General features: G+C 34.3%; 1 protein-coding gene across 1 annotated transcript in view; it reads left to right on the forward strand.

The window, feature by feature from the left end:
• Window positions 1-25,290, forward strand: part of LOC143402068 (uncharacterized) — a 50,442-nt gene that overhangs the window by 6,991 nt on the left and 18,161 nt on the right. The window contains exons 4-7 of the mRNA XM_076859555.2: window positions 782-888; window positions 1,944-2,081; window positions 4,521-4,585; window positions 23,120-23,153. Of these exons, the coding sequence (XP_076715670.2) occupies window positions 782-888; window positions 1,944-2,081; window positions 4,521-4,585; window positions 23,120-23,153 (344 nt within the window). The remainder of the gene's footprint in view (window positions 1-781; window positions 889-1,943; window positions 2,082-4,520; window positions 4,586-23,119; window positions 23,154-25,290) is intronic.

The raw sequence follows: 25,290 nt of genomic DNA on the forward strand, positions 1-25,290 counted from the left end.
TATCAATTTTAAGCAGAAATTCCTTACATTGGAATCTGGGATTTTGATTTCATAAATAAAAAGGAATCAAGTGGACTTGTATAACATGGAGAAAACTTCCATGTTGCTGGAAAGCTCTCAGAAATATATTCCTGTAACTTCAATTGTTCACATGTGAATATCTCCAATAAAAAATCGGTGTCAAGTAGGTGTTAAGCAATGGAAAAGCTATTTCTGTACTTCTGGACTCACAATGCACAGTTGTGTAAATTTTTTCTAACAGTAAAACAAGGAATCTTTTCTATGCTGCTTGGTATTTCTGGAAAATTAGATGTTCTTCAGAATATGATTTATACACCCTACTAGTGAGTTGAGAATTTGGCTTGTTAATGAAATATAATGAAATATAATACTTATAACCTTTACTAATATGCATTAGGGAATGGGGCTATTGGGATATAAAATACAGTTTATGTCCCAAAGATGCTCTTGGTTGAGGAGGGTTCATGTTACATAACTCCAAGATGCCATGATGAATGCTGGACAGCGGCAAAGTTCCATGGAAACAATGAATGTATGAAGCAGTTTTAGAAATTCTGGAGTTCATGTGGCCACTCTAGGCAGAGGAGAGGCATCTCAAAATGAAAGAGCAGCACGTATGGAAGCAGAATGGGAAGAGAAGAGAGTGGCCACACTTAATTTACATTATTATTATATGCTTATATTCATACAGTATTTTGTAAGGTTAACTTCAGTTGAAAAGTAGTAATTTTGTGAATAAATTATATTTATTGTTTTTCAGAGTGGCCAAACACCACTTTTACTCGCCATAAAGAAAAACAGACGGATGATGGTAGAATTTTTTATTAAGAATAAAGCAAACATACATGCAGTTGATGATAAGGGAAGGTATAGTACTTTATATTTTTGGAAAAAGGGTTAATATTGTAGTAAAATCACTCAAGTTGAAAATATTAAAATAATGGGAATGACATAATCATTTGAATAGAGTGAAATTCATGAACATAAACTAAAATTGAGGAGAAAAGCAATTATTCAAATTGAGCAACACAAATAAGAGTATGTAGTATGATTCACATGCCCTTATAATTATTGGCTGATGATTACTATTTGATTTCGTTGATCACATAATCTTGAGTTAGCTAGAGTTTTCATGTTAGTTTTGTAAAATATAGAGTTTTAGTTTGTGCTTTTATTCAGTATTGAACTTCTTAAATTTTCTGTAATATTTCATCTTCTCCTGGTATAGTTTTCTTTTGGAAATGCTGTGTTGAGTATAGATAGACATTGAAAATTATTTTTTCCTTTATATGACTATTTGCTTTAAATTACTTAATTTGTAGAATATTGATTTCAGATTTTTCCTAAGTGACGTCTAATTAGTCTTGACAAATTTTGAACATTTATAATGAAAAAGAGTGTAACATATGCTTGAAATCTGGTTGCAAGATTATACACGTAGCATTGATTTCAATGCCTGGCAAATGCTTCTCAGAGTGAATGACTGAAGCAACAATTATTATTATTATCACCAGTGCTGCTGTTATTATGTTGTACCTGCAAATACCTTTTTTACTCCTTGACTTTTGGCTGACTGTGAGTTACAATATATTACATCACTCTAAGAAAGAAATGGAGCTTTATTCATTGAAATCTTTGCCAACTCCAGATGAATGACCTCATCATAATTAATGTTCATTGAAGGATTTTAAGTTTGTAACTCTCCTTTTTTGGGACTCGTGATTTTTTTTTATGTGTTTGTTTTCCTTTTAGACTTACCAATGATTTAGAAAGATAAGAAAAGATAAAGATTTGATCTTCCAAGATGTATATGTCTGTTAGTGTATGTAAAGCTAGATGTCAAATTGGTAAAATGTATTACAATGGCTTTTTAAATAAACTTATTAAAATACCTAAATTTGAAGTTATCTCTCTTATTTTAGAACAGCCCTCATGTTGGCTGTGGAACATAAATCAACACACATAGCTGAGCTTCTTCTTCAATGTGGTGTTAATGTGTCTGCTTCAGATAATTGTGGAGAGATTGCCTTGTCTTATGCCATTGCTAGTGGAAATACTGAGTAAGTATTTACATTACAATACTAATCAACATTAGCTGTATATCCACAATAGTTACACCTGTTGCATCTTATATATGAGGTGAGATTTCATAGCATTACTATGTATGGAACCGTAGTGAGTTAGGACAGTTCATTAGTCAGAAACCCTTCAAAGTGTAGCCAAGAAGCAGTGATGATACTTTGATGGGGCAAAGAGAAGGATGGAGGGGTAATGGAGGCAAGAAAGATGGTGGAGTGAGATAGACATTATTACCTTGGTACAGGTATGACTGCATATAGGATGCAGTGTTACATCCTGTAAAATCAGAAATGAAAGTTTTTGCAGTTGTGTCCAATGAATCAAATTGCACTCTACTGTCATATATACATAATTAAAATGGATTAGTTATTTAAAAAAAATAAGTAGTGATGTGTGCATGAGTCACCTTCAAGGTTTGTTCTCTCCTCTCTCTTCCCCTCTCCTTTCTTTTTCTTCTCATGCATGCTGGGAAATTTTCCTACCACTGAGATATACCTCTAGCTAATATCTTAGGACTTTGTAAACCTTCATCCTTAGGGTTTCCAGCATTATCCAATTCATTTCAAGCATAACCCCTCCTCACAGGGACAGATAGTATCACACCTATGATTTTATAATTTGCTATTTGAGTCTTGAAATTCCCTGTTTAGCTGAAGTTAGCTATTCTACCATCCTCCTTTAATTTATCAAGGACCTAATGATATCCTTGAAGTGTAAGGAAGATAATTCTGTAGTCAGATGGAGGGGAATAAATAGATTTTTAAATTGTTCCTTTGTCTCTGTCAGTTCTGTTGCTGTGGTGTTTCTGCCAGACCTGGACCTGCAGTCTGGTCGTGAAGAGCTTTTATTTCAAAATATCCTGACTGATCCAATCCCTGAGCCTTCATGGTAACCCACACTTAGACTCAACACTTTTTTTAGTTCTCATGCACTTATGCTTTTTTATTCAACAGTTGTTTCCTAGCAGAAGCACTCTGCTTTGACAGCTTGGCCTCTAGCTTTGGCCAACAAATACTAAGCACTCTGACCCTGTCCCCCTTTTAGGAACCTTATGTGGAATCCCCATATTAGCCTTGCCCTTTTTGGTGCATTATCCTTTTAGGACTTTGTCTTTTCTGTCATAAAATTAAAATCATTCAAATCTATTAGAAAGCTTCAAGTAAAGCTTCAAGTAATCTCTGGAAGAGATCAGAGTTTTCTGTCATCTTGGCTAACAGATCTGTGCCCCAAATCCTTCCATCCCTTGAAATATATTTCCTTTGACTGCAGGGGGTTCCACATCACTGTTTTCCATGGTGAGTGCCAATTTAGATTGGCATTTCTAGTAGTTTTCCCAAGTAATGGAAATTTTCAAGCTGTTGGAATCGCTGCCTAAAGTTTTCAGCATTTATTAAGGTCTGCCTCAAAAGGAATAGATTAAGCAGATTTATTGAATCTAAGAGAGCTAAGCCCCATCATGACTCCTCAGTATCCATAGTTTTAAAGAAAATTTTGTGTTCCAAGTCAGTTGGAGATCAACATGGAAATGTAGCTACACTTATCTGCTGATTCTGTTCAACTAGGTAGAGAAGAAATAGTAGTAGTCCAAGTTTTTGGCATTTGTTAATTTCTTGCCTTTGTTATTATTGATTAGTCTCACAGAAGGGGATGATTATATTCTCTAATTTAAGGAGATATTTATAAATAGTTATAAATTAATTGTTGATTTGCTTTGAGTTATAAAGCACAAAGAAGAGCCCAATTGATCATGAAAATTAGGACTCAAGCATTTTTAAAAATAATTTTAACTTTTGAATATTAGAACCTATGAAAAATGCACATTAGTTCTAGCTGAGATTTTAAGTTGTTAAGTATGCCATTATTTTACTATTTTGCTTAACATGTTTCAATATTATCGTAGTAAATCTCCATAACAACCTGGTGAACTAAAGTGATACAACCCTTATTTTTTAAAAGGCCTTAAGCCTAAGAGAAAGAAGTTGCACAAGAACAAAAAACTATTTTTTACAGAGACAAGACATTTTCTGAGTTCAAGCTACACTAGTTAATATATTTACCTGTCCTGTTCTCAATTAATGATCATTTTATCTTTTTTCTTCTTTAACTTCAAGCTATGGGTGCAGTGACACATGCATTTACCCCAGCTACTTAAGAGCCTGAGGCAGGACAATTGCTTGAGCCCAGGTATTTAAGATCAGCCTGACCATCATCATGAAATACCATCTCACAAAACAGAAAAAAACAAACATTGTACAAATAATTTTCAAGTTAACAAAATGTTTATAGGGCATACAGATTAGGAGAGCATATGAAAAAGTTCTGATACTAGATCTAAAACATTATTAAGTATGGAATTATATTTGGTCAGTGTTTTCATATGAGTGTTAAAATACCAATTTTATTACTTTTTTCAAATACAGTAACAGGAATTTAATTCTTCAATACATGAAAGCACAATCTAGAACATCAGTAAATTTCAATCCAGGTAAGACTTAAAAAAAAATGAGTTACTTTTGGTGTTCATGCCCTGTGAAAATAAGAGTAAGAATGTTTGATCACAAAAGAAGAGTGGAAAAAAATAAATGTTCAAATTCCATTCATATTTTTTATATCTTTCTTGGTCATATAGAATCCAGGATATCTTAATAATTAACTATAAGAAATTTATCATCTAAATGATATTGTCTGAAGAAATTTTACATTAATTTTGACCCTGAAATTTTATGTCTTTGCAGAAGTAAGAATATTTTTAAATTATACATTCTGTTTCGTATATGGTCACATGATAGCAGATTGGACTTGTTATAAAACCAGGTGTTCTTGTCGACTGTTAATATCAGCTCCTATTGAGTGCCTACATTAGTGAATTTCACAGTGATATTTCTATACACACATATACAATACTTGAATCCTGACCACTCTCCTTACTTCCATTTTCCCCTCTACTCCCTTTTTCATCCCCAGTTACCTTTCCTCTTCCTTAGTATTCCCTCCATCATTTTCTAGTCATTCTTATTTTCTTCCCAGATTCCACATGTTAGGGAGAGAATGTGATAATTGGGGTTTTGTTTCTGATTTTTTCACCTTAACATGATGACCACCCTTTCCATCCATTTTACAATTATTGTCTTTGTTTCTTTTTTAACATTTTTATTTGGGGTTTTAAATATACCATTTCCTGGGCCTTAAAATTTCTACTCAGAAATCTAATATTTTTCTGATGTGTTTATAATTGCTTTGGCCCTTATTATAGATTTCAGTGTACCTTTGGTAATTTTATAGACTATGATTTAAAGAAGTTCTTTTCGGGCCATGTCCATTTGGTATTCTAAAATCTTATACCTGGATGTTCATAACTTTCACAAGATATAAGAAATAGTTTCTTGTATTCACTGAGAAAGCTTTCATTGCCTGTAGCCTATACCTCTTCTCCATTATGTGTACCAGTGATTCACAAAAGTATCTATGAATTGTGTCTAGTGGTTTTGTAATTTGTTTACAATTATTTTGATTGTTGTTGATATTGTCTGAATGTGATATTTCATCATCAACTTCAAGCTCTGTATTTTTTTCTTTCACTTGATCTAGTCTATGGGTCTAACTTAAAATGGATATATTTATTTGAGGTATTGAGCTCTTTATTTTCAAGATTTCTAATTGATTCTTTTTCAGAATCTGTATTGAATTGTTCTTTCATGCCCTGCATTGTTTTCCTTAATCTACTCAGTTTCTCTTTGCTTCATCTTTGAAATAATTCACTATTTTAACATTTTTTTTTAATTTTATTCTGGCATTTTTGTATATTGCATTATCTTTGGAAATAGTTTCTAGGGTAATTAACTATAAAACAGTCATGCTACTTTGCTTTTTATCTTTCTTATATTTCTATATTGAAATTTGTACATCTTCAGGGATATATATCTTTTCCACATTTATTTGAGTGTCTGCTTAGGAAACTGTTTTCCCTGGATGATGAGTCTTATGCTATTGATTAAATGTGTGACGTTGAAGTATTTTCCAAATGGTGTCTCTATTGTAGTTTCCTGTGTCTTATCTGTGACTCCTAAGTGGTGATAGCTTGCAATGTTAAGTAACAACTTTCTTTGTCAGTGTTGTGAGAGTGGAGTCATGTTAGTGAAATAGTGATATGGGCAGTAGAGTATCTGAAATGCATTTTCTGTGGTGGTTCCTCCATACTTGTTAATAATATGGTGTCTTCAAATATATGGGAGCTACATAGGCTGAGAACCTGCATAAATGAAGATCTCAAACTCGCATAATTCTGTAAGAGTTTCTTCATTTATTTCTAGTCTTGCTTTAGTGTGTCCAGACCACTCAATTTTAGCCATCTCTTTCCATTACTAAATGTGTATGTTAGGTTAAAGCTTTTTATCGCTGTTCTTATTTTTAATTTTTTTTCAACACCAGGTTTTATTTTATTTTTTTAGATATGTATGACAGTAGAGTGTATTTTTTACATACATGGGCTACATCTGATTCTATTTAGGATCAGAGAGAACTTTTGGCCTTTGGGTTTTTTTGGTATTGGCTTATTTCAGTAAATATAGTAATCTCAAGTTCCATTCATTTACCAGCAAGTGCCATAAATTTCACTCTTCATCTTTTGAAGCTCACCTAGGTTGTTTCCATAGCTTAACTATTGTGAATTGGGCTGCTGTAGACATTGATGTAGCTGTGTCACTGTAGTATATTGATTTAAAGTCCCTTGGAGATATATATTTATATGCCCAACTCTCCATCATGTCAACTTAGGAACTTATTTCCTCAACAAGACTTCTAAATTGCAACAAATAAAATCAAGATTCAACTGGGGTGATAACTGGTTGAATGGTGTTTCCATTCCAAATTTTCAGAGGAATCTTCATACTGTTTTCCAGAGTACTTGCACCAATTTGCAGTCTCACTAGCAAAGTATGAGTGTAACTTTTTTCTCACATTCTCTCCATCATTTATTGTTATTTGTATTCTTGATAATTCCTATTTTGACTGAACCAAGAATGGAATATCAATGTAGTTTTAATTTTCATTTTCTAATTTCTAGAGAAATTTAGCATTTTTGTGTTTTTTTTCATACTTTTTATTGATTTTATAATTTTTTAAGTGCACGACAACAGTGGAATGCACTACAATCCTTATTACACATATAAAGCACAATTTTACCTCTGAATATAAAGTATGTTTATGTCAATTTATGCCATTTTACATATACTTTTTTGCACTAAAATTCGTTTTTTATTTTTATTTGTTTCAGTTAGTTACACATGACAGTAGAATGACCTTGACATATCATACATTTAAACCACATGAGATACAATATCTCATTTTTCTGAGTATACAGGTTGTAGATTCACATTGATCATGCATTTACCTATATACACCAATAATAATAATGTCTATTCCATTCTAATATCCTTCCTATCTTTTCAACCTCTCCTCTCCCCTCCCATCACTTCTCTCTTCTTAATCTAAGGTAGCACTATTCCTTTGTTTTCTCACTTCTTCATACATGTAGGTTGTATAACAATGAGGCTCTCCTTCCACCATCCGTGCAATTCCCTTTCTCCCACCCTTTCCCTCCCACCCCTCTTCCCTGTGTATAGGTAATCTTCTTCCCATGCTTTTCCTCTCTTCCCCATTTTGAGTCACCCCCCTTATATCAGAGAAGACATTTGGCATTTGTTTTTTGGGGACTGGCTAAATTCACTTAGCATAATCTGCTCTAATGCCATCCTTTTCTCTGCAAATGCCATTATCTTATTATTTTTTAGTGCTGAGTAATATTCCATTGTGTATATATGCCACATATTTTTATCCATTCATCCATTGAAGGGCATCTAGGTTGGCTCTACAGTCTAGTTATTGTGAATTGTGCTACTATAAACATTGATGTGGCTGAGTCCCTGTAGTATGCTGTTTTTTAGGTCTTTTGGGTATTGTCCAAGAAGAGGAATAGCTGGGTCAAATGGTGGTTACATTCCCAGTTTTCCAAGGAATCTCTATACTGCTTTCCAAATTGGCTGCACCAATTTACAACCTCACCAGCAGTGCAATTCTGATCAAAATCCCAATGACATTCCTCACAGAAATAGAAAAAGCAATTATGAAATTCATCTGAAAATATAAGAGACCCAGAATAGCAAAAGAAATTCTAAGCAGGAAAAGTGAAACAGATGGTATCACTATACCAGATCTTAAACTATACTACAGAGCAATAGTAACAAAAACAGCATGGTACTGGCACCAAAAGAGGCTGGTGGACCAATGGTACAGGATAGAGGACACAGAGATTCACCCACAAAAGTACAACTACCTTATCTTTGACAAAGGTACTAAAAGCATGCACTGGAGAAAATATAGCATCCTCAACAAATGGTGTTGGGAAAACTGGAAATCCATATGCAACAAAATGAAATTGAATCCCTATCTCTCACCATGCACAAAAGTTAACTCAAAATGGATCAAGGGTCTAGGAATTAAACCAGAGACTCTGCATCTAATGGAAGAAAAAGTAGGCCCTAATCTTCCTCATGTGGAGCTAGGCCCCAACTTTCTTAATAAGATGCCTATAGCACAAGAGTTAAAACCAAGAATTAACAAATGGGATGAATTCAAACTAAAAAGTTTTTTCTCAGCAAGAGAAATAATATGTGAGGTGAATAGGGAGCCTACATCCTGGGAACAAATTTTTACCACTCACACATCAGATAGAGCTCTAATCTCTAGGGTATACAAAGAACTCAAAAATCTAAACACATACACACACACACACACACACACACACACAGAGAGAGAGAGAAATAATCCAATCTACAAATGGGCCAAGGACCTGAACAGACACTTCTCAGAAGAGGATATACAATCAATCAACAAATATATGAAAAAATGCTCACCATCTCTAGCAATTAGAGAAAGAGAAATTAAAACTACCCTAAGATACTATCTCACTTCAGTAAGAATGGCAGCCATGATGAAGACAAACAACAACAAATGCTGGTGAGGATGTGGGAAAAGGGTACCCTCATACACTGCTGGTTGGATATTGAGCATTTTAAAAGTATATTTGCTCACAAATTGTATTTCTTGTTCTGTAAACAACCAGTTTCAGATCCTTTGCACATTTATTGACATCCTATGACCCTAGAAGAGAATATTAACTATATTGGGCTGTGTGTGTGTGTGTGTGTGTGTGTGTGTTAAGTTTTTGATTTTTTTTAATGGGGGCAAGTAGTGGGGATTCAACTCAGGGGCATTCAACCACTGAGCCACATCCCCAGCCCTATGTTTTATTTTATTTTATTTTTATTATTTTTGTTGTAGGTGGACACAATTTACTTATTTACTTGTTTATTATTTATTTATTTATTTTTATGTAGTGCTGAAGATCAAACACAGGGTCTTACACCTGCAAGGCTAGTTCTCTAACACTGAGCCCCATACCCAGCTCTGTTTTGCATTTTATTTAGACATAGAGTTGCTCAGTGCCTCACCATTGCTGAAGCTGGATTTGAACTCTGATCCTCCTCTTTCAGCTTGTTGTGCTGGTTTGTTTTGAATTCTTTATCTATCCAGAAGACTAATGTTCTGAGGTGCAGGTGGTAAAGATTTTCTCCCATTTTGTAGGTTCTCTGTTCATGTTCTTGATAATTTTCTTTCCTGTGAGAAAGCTTTTTACTTTGTTACCTTCCCATTTATTAATTCTTGATTTTATTTGTTGCAATTTAGAAGTCTTGTTGAGGAAGTCAGTTCCTAAGACAAGATGATGGAAAGTTGGGCCTATATTTTCTTCTAGTGGGTACAGGATGTCTGGTTTAATGCCTAGTTCCTTGATGTATTCTGAGTTGAGTTTTGTGCAGGGATAGGGGTAGGGGTTCAATTTGATTCTGCCACATGCATACTTCCAGTTTTCTCAGTACCATTTGTTTAAGAGGCTGTCTTTTCTTTTAATGTATGTTGTTGGTGCCTTTGTCTAGATTAACAGACAGTATGTATGTGATTATTGTCTTTGTGATGTCTTTTCTGTTCCATTGGACATTTTGCCTGTTTTGGTGCCAATCCCATGCCATTTTCGTAGCACTATAGTATAATTTGAGATCGGATCTTGTGATGTCTGCTGTCTCCTTCACTTTTTTCACTAAGGATTGTTTGGAATATTCTGGGCTTCTTGTTTTTCCAAGTGAATTTTTATGTCTGCTTTTTCTATTTCTTTGTGAAATATCATTGACATTTTAATAGGAGTTGCATTAAAACTATAGCATTTTGGTAGTATGTCAATTTTGGTAACATTAATCCTGCCAATCCATGAACATTTGAAATATTCCATCTTCTATGGTCTTCTTCAATTTCTTTCTTTAGTGTTTGGTAATTTTCATAATAGAGGTCTTTCACTTCTTAGATTGTTTCCTGATTATTTTATTTTTTAAATTGTTTTGAATCCATTGTGATTCATCAGCTGATGCATAATTTGTGTACAGGATCATAATTGATTTATGAGTGTTAATTCTATATCCTGCTACTATGCTGAGTGTGGTTATGAGTTTTAAAAATTTTGTGGGGTAGTTTTGTGTCTTCTACATATAAAATATTGTTGTCAGCAAATAGGGATATTTTGAGCTCTTCTTTTCATATACATATCCCTTTAATCTCTTTTTCCAAACTGCTCTGGTTAGAATTTCAATATTCATATGTTGAATAGAAGTGGTGAAAGAGGGCACCCTTGTCTTTTTCTAGTTTTTAGAAAGAATGTTTCCTTTTTTTCCATTTGGAATCATGTTACTCTTGGGTTTTTTTGGTATAGAGATTTTAAAATGTTCAGTTACATTCATATTATCCCTATTTTTTCTACCATTTTGAACATGAATGGATGCTGTATTCTGTCAAATGCTCTTTCTTGAACTATTGAGATAATTATGTTATGTTTTTTAAGTCTATTAATGAATCCTGTTTTGATTTCTGTAGGTTTAACCAACAGAAGGTTAACAAACAGAAGGTTTAACAGTAGGTTAAACTCAGCATGCATTTTATTTTATTTATTTTATTTTTTTATTGGTTGATCAAACCATTACAAAGCTCTTGACATATCATATTTTATACATTAGATTCAAGTGGGTTATGAACTCCCATTTTTACCCCAAATATAGATTGCAGAATCACATCGGTTACACATCCACATTTTTACATAATGCCATATTAGTAACTGTTGTATTCTGCTACCTTTCATATCCTCTACTATCCCTTCTCCCCTCCCCTCCCATCTTCTCTCTCTACCCCATCTACTGTAATTCGTTTCTCTCCTTGTTTTTTTCCCCATTCCCCTCACAACCTCTTATATGTAATTTTGGATAACAATGAGGGTCTCCTTCCATTTCCATGCAATTTCCCTTTTCTCTCCCTTTCCCTCTCACCTCATGTCTCTGTTTAATGTTAATCTTTTCGTCCTGCTCTTCCTCCCTGCTCTGTTCTTACTTGCTCTCATTATATCAAAGAAGACATTTGGCATTTGTTTTTTAGGGATTTGCTAGCTTCACTTAGCATAATCTGCTCTAGTGCCATCCATTTCCCTGCAAATTCCATGATTTTGTCATTTTTTAGTGCTGTGTAATACACCATTGTGTATAAATGCCACATTTTTTTTATCCATTCATTTATTGAAGGGCATCTGGGTTGGTTCCACAGTTTAGCTATTGTGAATTGTGCTGCTCTGAACATAGATGTGGCAGTATCCCTGTAGTACGCTCTTTTAGGGTCTTCAGGGAATAATCTGAGAAGGGCAATAGCTGGGTCAAAAGGTGGTTCCATTCTCAGCTTTCCCAGGAATCTCCATATGGCCTTCCAAATTGGCCACACCAATTTGCAGTCCCACCAGCAATGTACAAGAGTACCTTTTTTTCTTGGTTGGCATCCATTGTCTTTCAGTGTTTGAAATACGTTGTTCCAGGATCTTCTTGCTTTCAGCGTCTATGATGAAAAATCCATTGTTAACCTTGTTGGTTTACCCCTGAATGTATTCTGCCTCCTTTTTCTTATAGCTTTTAATATTTTCTCTTTGTTCTGTATATTGGATATCTTCATACCAATGTGTCTTGGCATTGGTCTACTGTGATTTTGTATGCTTGGTGTCCTGTATGCATCTACAATTTGTATATCTGTTTCCTTTTTTATTTCTGGAAAGTTTTCTATAATTATTTCATCCAGCAGGTTGCTCATTCCCTTGGTTTGAAACTTTGTACCTTCCTCTATCCCGATGACACTTAAGTTTGGTTTTTTTATGTTATCTCATATCTCTTGGATGATTTTCTCATGATTTTTTACTAGCCTTTCTGAGTTGGCTAAACTCTTTTCAAGATGATATATTTTGTCTTCATTTTCTGATGTTCTGGCTTCTACTTGCTCCACTCTGTTAGTGATACTGTCATTTGAGTTTTTAACTTGGTTTATAGTTTCCTTCATTTCTAGAATTATTGTTTGATTTTTTTATAATCTCTATCTCCTGATAAAGATGGTTAATTTCTTCTTTTAACTCTTTATGTAATTCATTTTCAATGTGTTCTTTCACTGTTTTAATTTTCTGTCTCATATCCTCTTTAAAGTTCCATTCCATCTGTCTAAGGTATTCCTTGAGTTCTTTATTTGACCATTTTTCTGATGCCTCTAGGTCCTCTTGAATATTTAGGCTGTTCTGCATTGTTTGTACTCCTTTTCTTCCTTGCTTTTTAATGCTGCTCATGTTACTTCTTGTTCTGTTTGACTGCTGAGTTACTGTTTACTCCTATAAATTTATTTGATGCTTGGGAGGAAAGGTATTAGAAGGGAAGGGAAGAAGTCACTAAAGAGAATGAGAGTAAGCAGGTAGAATTCAAGGAAGGGGAAAGATGGAAATTGAAAAGAAATTAAAAGACAAAAGAAAAAAATAGAAAATAAAAAAGAAAGAAAAATTTTAAAAATAATTAAAAATTAAAAATAAAAAATAACTTAAAAAATTAAAAAAAAATTTAAAAAACAACAAAAATATGAAAATAAAAAAATCAAAATAAAAAAATTAATAAATGCAATCTTAGAGTTTGATTAACTTCTCTTCCAGTTCTGGAGCTGTGCCCATTGGGCCAAGCTTCTCCTCTCAATATGCGGGAACCAATCAGTGTACAGCAGCCCCTCCTCCCTTACTGGGCGGGTCTCCAATCCTGAGTGCCTAGGGCCTTCTCTTGTGTCTAGTCACTTCCCCACTTTTCCTCAAGCCAGGCCCTGCTCACTGGTGATGCTCACCAGAATACTGGCTACACGCCAGGTCTGCTGCTTCCGGGAGCCCTATTTTCATGAACGACTGGGCACACTCTCCCTGTTTGCCATTCCCTCAGACCCTAAGTTGTGGAGCTTGGGGCTGAGAACCCTCAGCAAATTTTTCTTGCCCTCTGGTAGCCACGCCTCTGGTAGCTGGTGCAAGAGACCTCAGTTGTCAGCACTGGTGGGAGCGGTAGCCGGGGGTCCCGTGCTGCGGGTCCTGTGCCACACCTGATTCCCTTGGTCTGGCTATCATGCTCAAGGGAGAGCTGGGAGGGGCCCTTAAGGTTTCCCTGCTGTGTGGAGAGGGAAGGCTATGGGGTTACACACCTGTCGCTGCTGGTTTCAATGAAGTTATCTCCTCTGCCTCATTCTGGTGATGTCAGCTCTCTGCCATGGTGGTATCCCATGCAAATGGCGACAGTTCATTTCCTTTGCTGGGTAACCAATGCAATGGGTGGGTCCTGACTGGCTCTTCCAAGCCCCATCTCAATCCTGTGGCCACTGCCTATGAAGGCTCAGTTGGCATTAACCTCCGCAGGTTCAGAAGGGCCGACCAGTTGTTTCAGTGGGATTGTTTAGTGCTGAGTCACAGCAGTTTGTCTGCGAGAAGCAGGCAAACAGGAGCTTGAATTCAGCCAATCCAGTCTTGGTGTGTGTTCTGAGAGGCCCAGACTGTTCGCCCCAGATCCACATCAGCTCAGCATTGCCTAGTGATCCTGAGCAAACAGCATTTAGATGGTTTACGACTCCCTATGCCCACTCAGCTGAAGAGGTCAGAGACTTGATCTCTCCGCACCCACCACCATGTTGCCAGCATGCACTATGTTTTTAATATGTTTTTGTATGTAGTTTTTTTCAGTATTTTATTAAGAGTTGATGCATGTATATTCATTGGGGATATTTGTCCAAAGTTTTATTTCTTTGATGTATCTCTGTCTGGTTTTGGTATCAGGTTTATTCTTCCTTCATAGAATGAGTTTGAAAGTGTTTCATCCTTTTCTATTTCATGGAATAATTTGAGGAGTATTGGTATTTGTTCTTCTTTAAGGGTTTGGTAGGGATTGCAGAGAATTTATCTAGTTGTGGACTTTTCTTTATTGGTAGGTAAAAATGTTGATCTATGAAAAATAAATTGCTTCAATAATGCTAGAAATCTCTGGGTTCAGTGATACAAACCTATAATACCAGCAGCTTGGGAGGCTGAGACAGGAGAATTGTGAGTTCAAGGCAAATCTCAGCAATGGCTAGGAGCTAGTCAACACAGTGAGACCCTTTCTCTCAATAAAATACAAAGCAGGAATGGAATGTGGCTCAGTTGTTGAATATCCCCAAGTTCAATCCCCAGTACCAAAAAAAAAAAACTACAAATGAGAAAAAAATTATGAATATGTATAAATGTCCATGAATCATTCAGGTAACAAACAGGAAAGGGAAAAGTATACTTGAAAAAAAATAGATCTCAGTGCTTTTGTGGTGCCAGTGATTGAACCCATAACATCAGGAAATTGAGGCACATTCTCTGTGAGTGGGCTACATTTAAAGCTGTTGTCTTCCACTTTTAGTACTTTTTTACATCAGTATAGGACATGAGGGCATATAGATTGCATGCTGAAGAAGTGTGAAGTCTATAAACATCTTCCACTTATGAGGAGGATTGAGAAAATTGACATCACATTGTATAACACAGTACTAAATAGACCATCCTGCTCTCCTGGGACCAGCTAAACTCTTCTTTTTGGAATTTAAAAGTCTCAATAAATCATAGTTTGGGCTGGGGTTGTGGCTCAGTAGTATAGTGCTCACTTAGCACATGATAAACACTGGATTTAATCCTCAGCACCACATAAAAAAAAATAAAATAAAGAAATTGTGTCCAACTACAACTAAAAAATATTTTTTAAAAAGTCATAGTTTATAAAATTGTCATCAAATGGTCTTTTACATCTACCTTGCCATGTGAAATAAGACTAGAATGTGAATAGCATGCATGAATTGAAATACTCCTCTTCTTTTGAGTGGTGAATATAAACTCAGTCTATATAATTTTAACAGTACAAGTCCTTTGTACTTCTCCTCCTCCACATCATCATCATCATCACCATCATTGTCAGCATCATCATCATTATTTATTTCACTGTTGGGATTGAAGCCAGAGCTCCTTCATTCTATGCAATACATTACCACTTAGCTCTTTCCTCTGCCCTACCAGTAGATTCTCTCAGAGTAAATGTCTTATTCTTTTGTTGTTGTTGTATTGTTTTGTTTTGTTTTATAGTTTTAATGAAGTGGGAAAGAATTTCTTCTATATGGAGAGACAATGTTTGGCTCATTCTGAAAGCATGAGTGAGTTCATAGCCTATTTAAATATTTAATCATATCAGCTATTACTACATAACAACTTGCTGCTAGCTCCCTAGTGCTTTTTTCTGTATTTCCCTATGACCATGTGGTATAGATAAGAGTGTATAAACTCTGAAGGTTGTCATCTTTCAACACTTTTGTTCCTAGGGAAAGTAAAGTTTTGTTTGTACCACACATAAGATAGAAAAAGTAGCTGGAAGTAAGAGATGAGCATATTTGCTGTCTCCTACACTGGAATGTCTTTGTAAGCTTTCTGTCCCTGATCTGTTTACTGCTTTTCTGTAATTTCTGTAGTAGTTTTTTTTTTCATACATTTGTTGACCATCTGAATTTCTTCTGTGAAGTGCCTGTTGAATTTCTTTGCTCATTTATTAAATGGGTGGAGGTGGGTGATGGTGTTATTATTAGTTTTAAGCTGTTTTTTTTATTGTTGTTGTTGTTGTTATTGTTATTATTATTATTATTTTATCTATCCTGGAAGTTAATGCGTTTTCTGAGGTGCAGGTGGCAAAGGTATTTTTTCCTATTGTGTTGGCTCACTTTTCATGTTCTGGGTTTTTGTCTTTGCCGTGAAGAAGCTTCTTAGTTTGATGGAGCACCATTTATTGAAAATTGGTTTTACTTTGTGTTGAGGGGCCTTCCCTTTCAGCATCTACTCTTGGGAGCTTGAGGGCATACAGAAACCCCTCCAAAGAGAGTTTCAGATAATTGCTTCTGCTATATTATGCAGCAAAACTAGCTTTCATAGTGCCTATGTTCCAATTTACATACAGCAGTCATGATAGGCCAGAGGGGATACACAACATATAATATTATGGGAGTCCTGCCACCAAGAGTCTAGCAACTGGGGAGTAATTTCTTGTCAAAGGAGCAGGTAAATGGTGCTTGCCAGTGTTCTGACAACACTCTGTTCCAAAACACAGTGTTGTATGTTAGGACATCCCTGCTGCACAATGAGAAAGATGAGCATTCCTTCATGTAGACCCAAGGTCAGGCCCACCAACAACTTCTTGTGCTTTAGAGATTTTATTAATAAGTCAGTTCCTGAGCTGATATGTTGGAGTTTTGGGCCTATGTATTCTTCTATCTGGTGCAGGGATTCTGTTCTAATACTTAAGTAATTGATCCACTTTGAGTTGAGTTTTTATGCATGGTGGGAGGATTAGGGTTCAATTTAATTCTACTACATATGGATTTCAAATTTTCTCAGTACCATTTGTAGAAGAGGCTATCTTTGCACCAGTATATGATATTTATGCCTTTGTCTAGTATGAGGTAAATGTATTTATGTGGGTTTGTCTCTGTCTTTTGTTTCATTGGTGGTCTTATCTGTTTTGTTGCCAATACCATACTGGTTTTGCCTTTATATCTCTGTAGTGTAATTTGAAGTCTGTTATTGTGATACCTCCTGCTTCATTTTTCTTGCTAGGTATTGTTTTGGGTATTCTGGGTCTCTTGTTTATCTAAGTAAATTTCATTATTGCTTTTTCTGTTTCTGTGAAGAACATCTTTGGGCTCTGGAAGGGAGTTGCATTGAAATTATATAGCACTTTTGGTAGTATGGTAATTTTGACAATATTAATTCTGCCTATCCAAGAACATGGGAAGTCTTTCTATTCCTAGGACCTTCCTGAATTTATTTCTTGAGTGTTCTGTAATTTTCATTGTAGAGGTCTTTTACCTTTTTTGTTAGATTGTTTCCCAAGTGTTTTTTTATGCTATTTTGAATAGGATAATTTTCCTAATTTCTCGTTTAGCTCATCTTTTATTGGACTATAGAAACAAAGTTGATTTATGAATGTTACTTTTGTATCCTGAAATTTGATGAATTCATTTGTGTTCTAGAAGTTTTCTAGTGAGTATTTTTTGAGGGGATCTTCTTTATATGGAATCACGTTTTCTTCAAACAGTGCTTGTTTTAGCCCTTTCTTTCCTATTCATATCCCTTTAATTACATTCATTTGCCAAATTGCTCTGGCAAGAGATTAAAGATCCTGATTTGTTCATCTCTCTATTTATCATTCAGTCGTGAATTTGGTCTTCTGGTGTTTTATTCATTTATGATTCGATAGATTGCAGAGTATTATCTCTACATTTTGTATTTGCTAAGAGTTGCATTGTGTACTAATAGAAGTAGTGAAAGTGGGCATCCCTGTCTCATTGCAGTTTTTAGAAGAAATTCTGTAGTTGTTCTCCATTCATAATTATGTTGTCCTTGGGTGTGTCATGTATAGCTTTTACAATGTTGAGGTATGATTCCTTCATTCCTATTTTTGCTAGTGTTTGAAGCATGAATAGATGGGGTATTATGTAAAAAATAGATGCTACATCTATTTTGATAATCAAGTGTCCTCATCTCTGTATCTATTTGTGTGATGAATTACATTTATTGATTTCCATTTGTTGAATCAGTGTTGCATTCCTGGGATGAAACCCACTTGGTCATGTGCACTATTTTTTAAAATCTATTTTTTGTATGAGTTTTAGCAGTATTTTATTGAGGATTTTTGCATCTATGTTCATCAAGGATATTAGTCTGAATTTTTTTTCTTGATGTATCTTTGTCTGGACTTAGTATCAGTGTGAGATAGGCTTCATTTAATGAATTTGAAGAATTCCCTCTTTTTCAATTTCATGAAATAATTTGAGAAGGATTGGTATTGGTTCTTCTTTAAAGGTTTGGTAGAAATTGGCTGAGCATCCATCTGGTCCTAGGCTTTTCTTTGTTGGTAGAGTCTTGATGACTTTTTTATTCTCATTATTTGAAATTGATCTCTTTAAATTTTCTATATACTTCTGGTTAAATTTGGGTAGCTCATGTCACCTGGAATTTACTGATGTCTTTTAGATTTTCTAGCTTATTGGAGTATAGATTTTGAAAAATAGCTTCTATTCATGATCTGTTTCAGTAGTATCTGTGCTGATATTTCCATTTTCACCATAGGTTTTGGTACTTTTCATTTCTCTCTGATAGCTTGGTTAATATTTATCAATTTTGTTCATTTAAAAAAATTTTGATTCATTTCTTTTTTCAGTTTTTACATCTTGATTTATCAATTTCATCTTTGACTTTTATTTTTTTTCTATATTTTGCTGATTTTAGAGTTTTTCTCTAGGTCCTTAAGATATAATGTTAGATTATTTTACTCAGTAACTTTCTATTCTTTTAATGTATGGGCTCAATGCTATAAACATTTCTCTTAGAACTGCCTTACTAGTGTCCCAAAGGTTTTTATATATTGTATCACTATTCTCATTTACATTTAATTTTTTTATTTAAACTCTGATTTGTTCATCTATCTGTTCATTATTCAATAGTGAATTTAGTCTCTTAGTGTTAGTTTTTTTTTAAATTTTCATCTTGTTGATTTCTAGTTTTATTCCATTATGGTCTGACAGAGTTCAAGGTATTAGCTCTATTTTTGGTATTTGTGAAATGTTGCTTTATGTACTAAAATATGGTCTATTTTGGAAAATGTTCCCTGTGCAGCTAAGAAGAAAATATATTCAGTCATTGATGAGTAAAATATTCTGTGCATTTCTGTTAAGTCTAAATTATTTATTGTAATTTTAGTTCTATATTTAATTTTTGTTGGTATGATCTTTCTAGTGATGAGAGACACATCTTAAAGTTCCCAATATTATTGTGTTGTGATCTGTTTGATTCTCTATATTGGGAAGGAGCTCTTTGATTACTTAGATGCTTCATAGTTTGGAGCATATATATTTACCACTATTATTTCTTCCTGTTGTATTACTCTACTAAGCAGTATGAAAATGGAATTTTTTATCTGTTCTGATGAACTTTTGCTCAAAGTCCATTATATCAGATATGAAAGTAGATACACCTTGTGTATAAGATCCATGTGAATGATATGTTTTTCCCATCCTTTCACAGTTAGTCTGTGTATGTATTTGTCTAAGAGGTGAGTCTCTAGGAGACAGGCTATTGTTGGTTTCTTTTTTTTTTCCCAATCAATCTGCCAGTGTATGTGTGTTGATGAGTTGAGTCCATTAACATTCAGTGTTATTATTGAGAGATAATTTATTTTTCCTGTTACTTTGGTTCATTTCTAGTTATCAAGTTGAAATAGATTCTACTTTGATTAACTATTCTTTTAATTTTAGTTTCTGTATGTTTTTATTTGCATATTTTATTTTTTCTTAATAAAATATTTATTGAGTGTGTTTTATAATGCCAGCTTTCTAGTTGTGATTTTTTTTAACTTTTGTTTATTATGGATGTTATTATCTCATATTAAAATCTGATATAATTTAGTATTCTATGCAGAATCCGTTTTCTTTCAGAGCTTAGTATATATTATTTCAAGACCTCCTAGCTTTTAGGGTCTTTGAAAAATCAGCTGAGATCTGGATCGGTTTGCCTCTGAATATCACCAATTATTTTTCACTATCAAGTTTTAAAATTCTATTATAAGTAAAATTCAATACTTATTCTGTATGTTAGGCATTTTCATACTATTGTGGCTAGGAGTGTTATAATTCTGTATATTTGGAGTTGTATATACCTCCTCTGTTTGATTTTTCATTTCATTCTTTAAATTTTGGAAATTTTCAATTATTTCATTGAAAAGATTGTTCATTTTTTGTTTTGAAATTCAATACCTTCATCTATCACAGTGAATCTTAAATTTGGCCTTTTCTTATTATCCCATATATATATATTTTTAAATTCTGGTCATGGTCTGGTGACACCTTTTCTCCATGATGAACTTTATTTTCAAGATTATGCACTACTTCTTTATTACCTGAATATTTGTCCTTTAAGTCATCTAGTGTATTGGTGATGCTTTGCATTACATTTTTAATTTGGTTTATTGATTTCTGAAGTTTGAAAATTTCAGATTGATTTTTCTTTAGAACTTCTATTTCCTTATTGATATTTTACTTCTTGTGTCTTCTCTGTGATTTTACTTTTTACCTTGTCTTTTATCTCATAGATCGGTTGAAATATAAACTTTCAAAATTCCTTCTCTGATATTTTCTTCACTGTGGTTTTTGTGAAATCTGCTTTTGGGTCATTCTGGTTTGTTTGGGATGCTTTGTTCCCTTGCTTGTTCATATTGTTTGTGTGTCTATTCATGTATCAAAATGGATCTCTAGTAACAGAACTTCTATTCTGTGCATTTCTAGTGATCCTGTAGTATCTTGTGGCTCACAGATTGGGGGGGAGCCAAATAATTGCAACCAACTGTGCATAAAAATATAGAACTAAATTGCATACTTAATTTTTATTTTCACACAAAGTTAGTTGGCACAATAAACAGAACTGTATCAATTTATATCAGTAATAACAGTAAGTAATCATGAGTTATATCTTTCATAAAATAAAAGAATAAGTGTTTTCTATAGCTTCAATTGTATTAATTGTTGCTTTAGCATTAGTGGTGGTGTGTGGAGTTTTATAAACCAAGAGTTCTGGGAGAAATTAAAAATAGAGTTCATTATGAAGAAAAAAGCAATGGTGATAGAAAAGGATTAGCGGTTTCAAGATGTGAGTAGGGCAGAAGCAAAGTGATATACGATGTATTGTTTATGAGGAAGAAGGAAAAACAAGTAAAATAAATAAAGAGTAAAGTGAGAATAATGGAATTTGACTGTTTCTAAAAGAAAAGAAATAGAAACAAAAAGAAATAAAAGGTTTGAAACAGAACACAAACTCAATCCAAAATAGGCTAATTGAAAACTTTAACCCTTAACAACAGAGTAAGGAAAAATAACTGTTTCAGAATAGTACAAATGAGAAAGCATAAACAAATATGTACAAGTGTATGAATGTCCTTCATGTATCCATCAGTACACATACAAAAACTAAAAAGAGAAAAAAAAAAAACAGGATTGTTATTGAGAGTATGTGCTTGCTGTCTCTTCCAAAGTGTCTTTTCATCTCTCAGTTTCTATTCTCCATGGGATGGTATGGGGAGCTGTGAAAGGTGCTGTCAGCTCCACCCCCAGGGTATAGGTCATGCTAGGTTCTACAATATGTTCTCAGGGGAGGCAGTGAGGTCCTATCTTTGCCCCAGGTGTTTCATTTCATGGGGAGTTACTGGGCATAAATAAATCAGTGCACACCTAGGACTTTACTCTTCTCCCCAGGGCTACATTCATGGGACAGGGAAGCCAGTCCTTTACCAGTTCTGTTTTTTCAGGGTACTGTTATTTCTTACCTCCTTAGGTCTGCCCTCAAGCACCAAGGTTCATCACTCCTGCTCATTGAGATTTTGAAGCAACTGCCACTGGTCTTGGGCACAGCTGTGTCAAGGGGGGAGAGGAGGACAGGCTCTCTTTGGCCTGTCTGACTAGTATTACCCCCAGGAGAAATACTGTCCATGTCAGAAATTCTCCTGATTTGCTAGGCTCAGTTTATGTCTTGTGGATGGTGTCTGCCAGATTTATATATCAGACTGAGCCCCAACACATGGATCTAAATTTCCAGTCTGAGTTGGTGCCATTGCAGTGCAGATGTTTAAATATGTCTCCAGCTTTAGCTCTCTGTACATTCCAGGCAGACTGGTGGTGACTTTCATGCACAGTTTAATGAGTAGAATAGCTTGACCCTGTGGTCCCACATTCTGCATTCAAGACTGTCTGCTGCACTTTTCATATATGTAATTAGTTTTAGGTAGACACAGTATCTTTATTTTATTTTACATGGATTGAAACCAGTGCCTCATGCATGCTAGGCAAACACTCTACCACTGAGCCACAACCCTAGCCCCTTGTCTGCATCACTTTTTAGTCTTTTTTTGTCCTAATGTACAGATTTCCCCCAATCACATCAGATCCTAAGCTCCAGCTCTGTTTCTCATCTTTGTCTGATATACCCCAAATTCCCCAGTTTTCAAGGTCTCTGTCCAATATTGAGTATCAGTGACATGCTTTTATCTCCCACCTCACAGTGAAGCAGTTTTCTCACTCTCTGAGTCCCATATGGTGGAGCTGTGAGAAAATCCACTTCCTGCTAATTCACCATCATGTCTCCCCTTGTTTGACACTTATATATTTATGCTACTTTATTTGACAATGATAAGGTTTTTTTTTATTTTTGCAACTTTTAATAAGGATTATGATTATGGGACCAATGATTTACTTTTAAGTATCAAACTTTGATAATTCCTGTTGTTTCTTCCTTGCATTTGATAAGTACAAAGTTGGAAGCATAGGAGTTGTTAATGCATTCATTACTTACCTGTCATAAATACAATTAATATTAATTCTAAAAATTTCTACGAGTATGGGTCTGGAGGAACATTTTATAACAAAACATCAGAGTCATAAAATTTTATATTTTATATTTCTGTTTTTGATTAATTATATATTTTACTGTTTTATTTAATAGTTAAAGAAAGTCCTAAAGATGACTCATTAAGAAGGTATGAATTTATAGATTTTAAATAAAAAATGTCTATTAACTAAGTGGAGAGTGAAGGTAGAAGGATTTGTTGAGTATTCTAGTGTGTGACAGACACCACATTCAGTTAACACTTGTTTCCTAAAGTTATCTTATAAGCACTTTGAAAGTATCTGTGCTATTATAATCTGTTAATTACTAATAAAGAGCTGTCATTCATAGAGGTTGACTATTTGTTTCATATTTGTGTAATTAATAAGTTTCAGGCCTGTGTTTAGACTGTAGTCTTACCTGGCTGACAACTCCATTGTGTTGTTACACTGTACAGGTTGATACCAAGTGGGACGTATACAGAAAAAATCAATTTTACAATTTATTTCAATGTGTCTGACAAATGTATTCTAAATAACATATATATTCACATTTTAACTTTCAAATTGTGTATCATCATTTAGAAAGTCAAAGGCAGTTGTGTGTTAATTCTGATTTATATTTTACCTGATAAGCCAGGTTGTAGTCCAAGATTTTGTCCTGATATTGACAGTTCCACTAGTAATCAGGATTTTTTCTTAATATATCAAAAGCTTTTATGGAAAATCTCACAGAGCTATGGCCTCATGGTTTCTAGTAAACAAGAAGATCAGGCAAGTGCTGTAGAGAAATTATTTTACTGAAAGTTATGAATAACATTATTTAGACAATGTTGTATTACTTATATTAATCCTTAGAGGACATTCTAATTTCTCTACTTCCTGATTTTCCAGTTAGTTTCTCTTCAATTACTACCCCTAACAATTTTATGAAGACTTTTACTTTTATATTTTTTTTTCCTTTTTTATGACTATAAACTTTTATCTAATTTCTATTTGTATTTTCTGTTTTGTTCTCTTTGTGTTTCTGTTTTATTTTGTCAATTGAATATTTTTTTTCTTTTGACAGATCAAAAGTTTAGAAATTTAAGAATTTTAAGGAATTTTAGAAACCTTCTTATCTTTCAGCATGTGTTCTACATGCCAGCCAAATGATAGTTTTGAGGATGTACCGGAAACTTAAATATATTAAAGGGAGTTTTCTGGGTACAAACAATGACAACAATGAGATTTAAACTCCAGTTTCTTAATTCTGAGCTCAGTACATTTTTGGTTATCATTTTTAAGGTGATTTTTTAAATAATAGATTGAAGATTGACTATAGGAATCCAACTAAAGAGGACAAGACTAGAATTTTTAAGTGAACACATTGGTAGAGGTTCAAAATTTAACTAGTGAAGGAAAGGGCTATAAAAGTATTCACCCAGAGTAACAACACTGTGTTGGTAGGAATAAGCATTTTAAAAAAGAGACCAAAATCTTAGGGTTTATGATTAGTTTGATGAGCACAAAACAGGAATGAAGGACACAGAATATTAAAAGCTCTCTATAAAGGCATATTAATACAAAATTTAGAGGAAGTCTTAATAGCATGTATTTTGCCTGTTTTCATCTCTGCGATGCAAGAATGAATTAGAGACTAGTGAAACAGACTGTGGAAATTGTTAGAATACATGAATCTGTGGCACAAAACAGGTTTTCATTCACTTTCACTTTCTTTCCAAACTGCTGATGTCCTCAAGGCAGCAGAATACAACAGACTCCAGAATGGCAATATGTAAATCAATGGTTGTGCAACTGAAGTGATTCTGCAATCTGTATATGGGGTAAAAATGGGAGTTCATATCCCACTTGAATCAAAGTGTGAAATATGATATATCAAGAACTATGTAATGTTTTGAACAACCTACAATAAAAATTAATTTAAAAAAAAAAAAAACTGCTGATGTCCTTAAAATGTACATGTAGTGCTGGGCAAAGGAGTGATGGGCAGGGAAAGTTATTACAAATCTTCAGTTGAGTAGTTGAAAAGGTATTCAGACAGGCCAATGATTGAGACTCCATTTAGTTTAACCTTGTGTCAGAAATCTGAATATTCAAGGGATGTAGATTTCAAGTTTACAGACTGCCACTGAGTTTTGCAGATGAGTGACTGGGAAATGGATTCCCAGAGAAAGGAGGGTATTTACATAATAGCTAGGGAAACAGAGGTACAAATACCAAGACTCTGCTTTTCTGGCAGTCTTTCCCCCCGGGTGTCTGAGTGCTTGTAAAGGTTTTAAAGGGCTT

The sequence above is a fragment of the Callospermophilus lateralis genome, chromosome 6 (genome assembly GCF_048772815.1).
Source record: "Callospermophilus lateralis isolate mCalLat2 chromosome 6, mCalLat2.hap1, whole genome shotgun sequence".
Lineage (NCBI taxonomy): Eukaryota > Metazoa > Chordata > Mammalia > Rodentia > Sciuridae > Callospermophilus > Callospermophilus lateralis.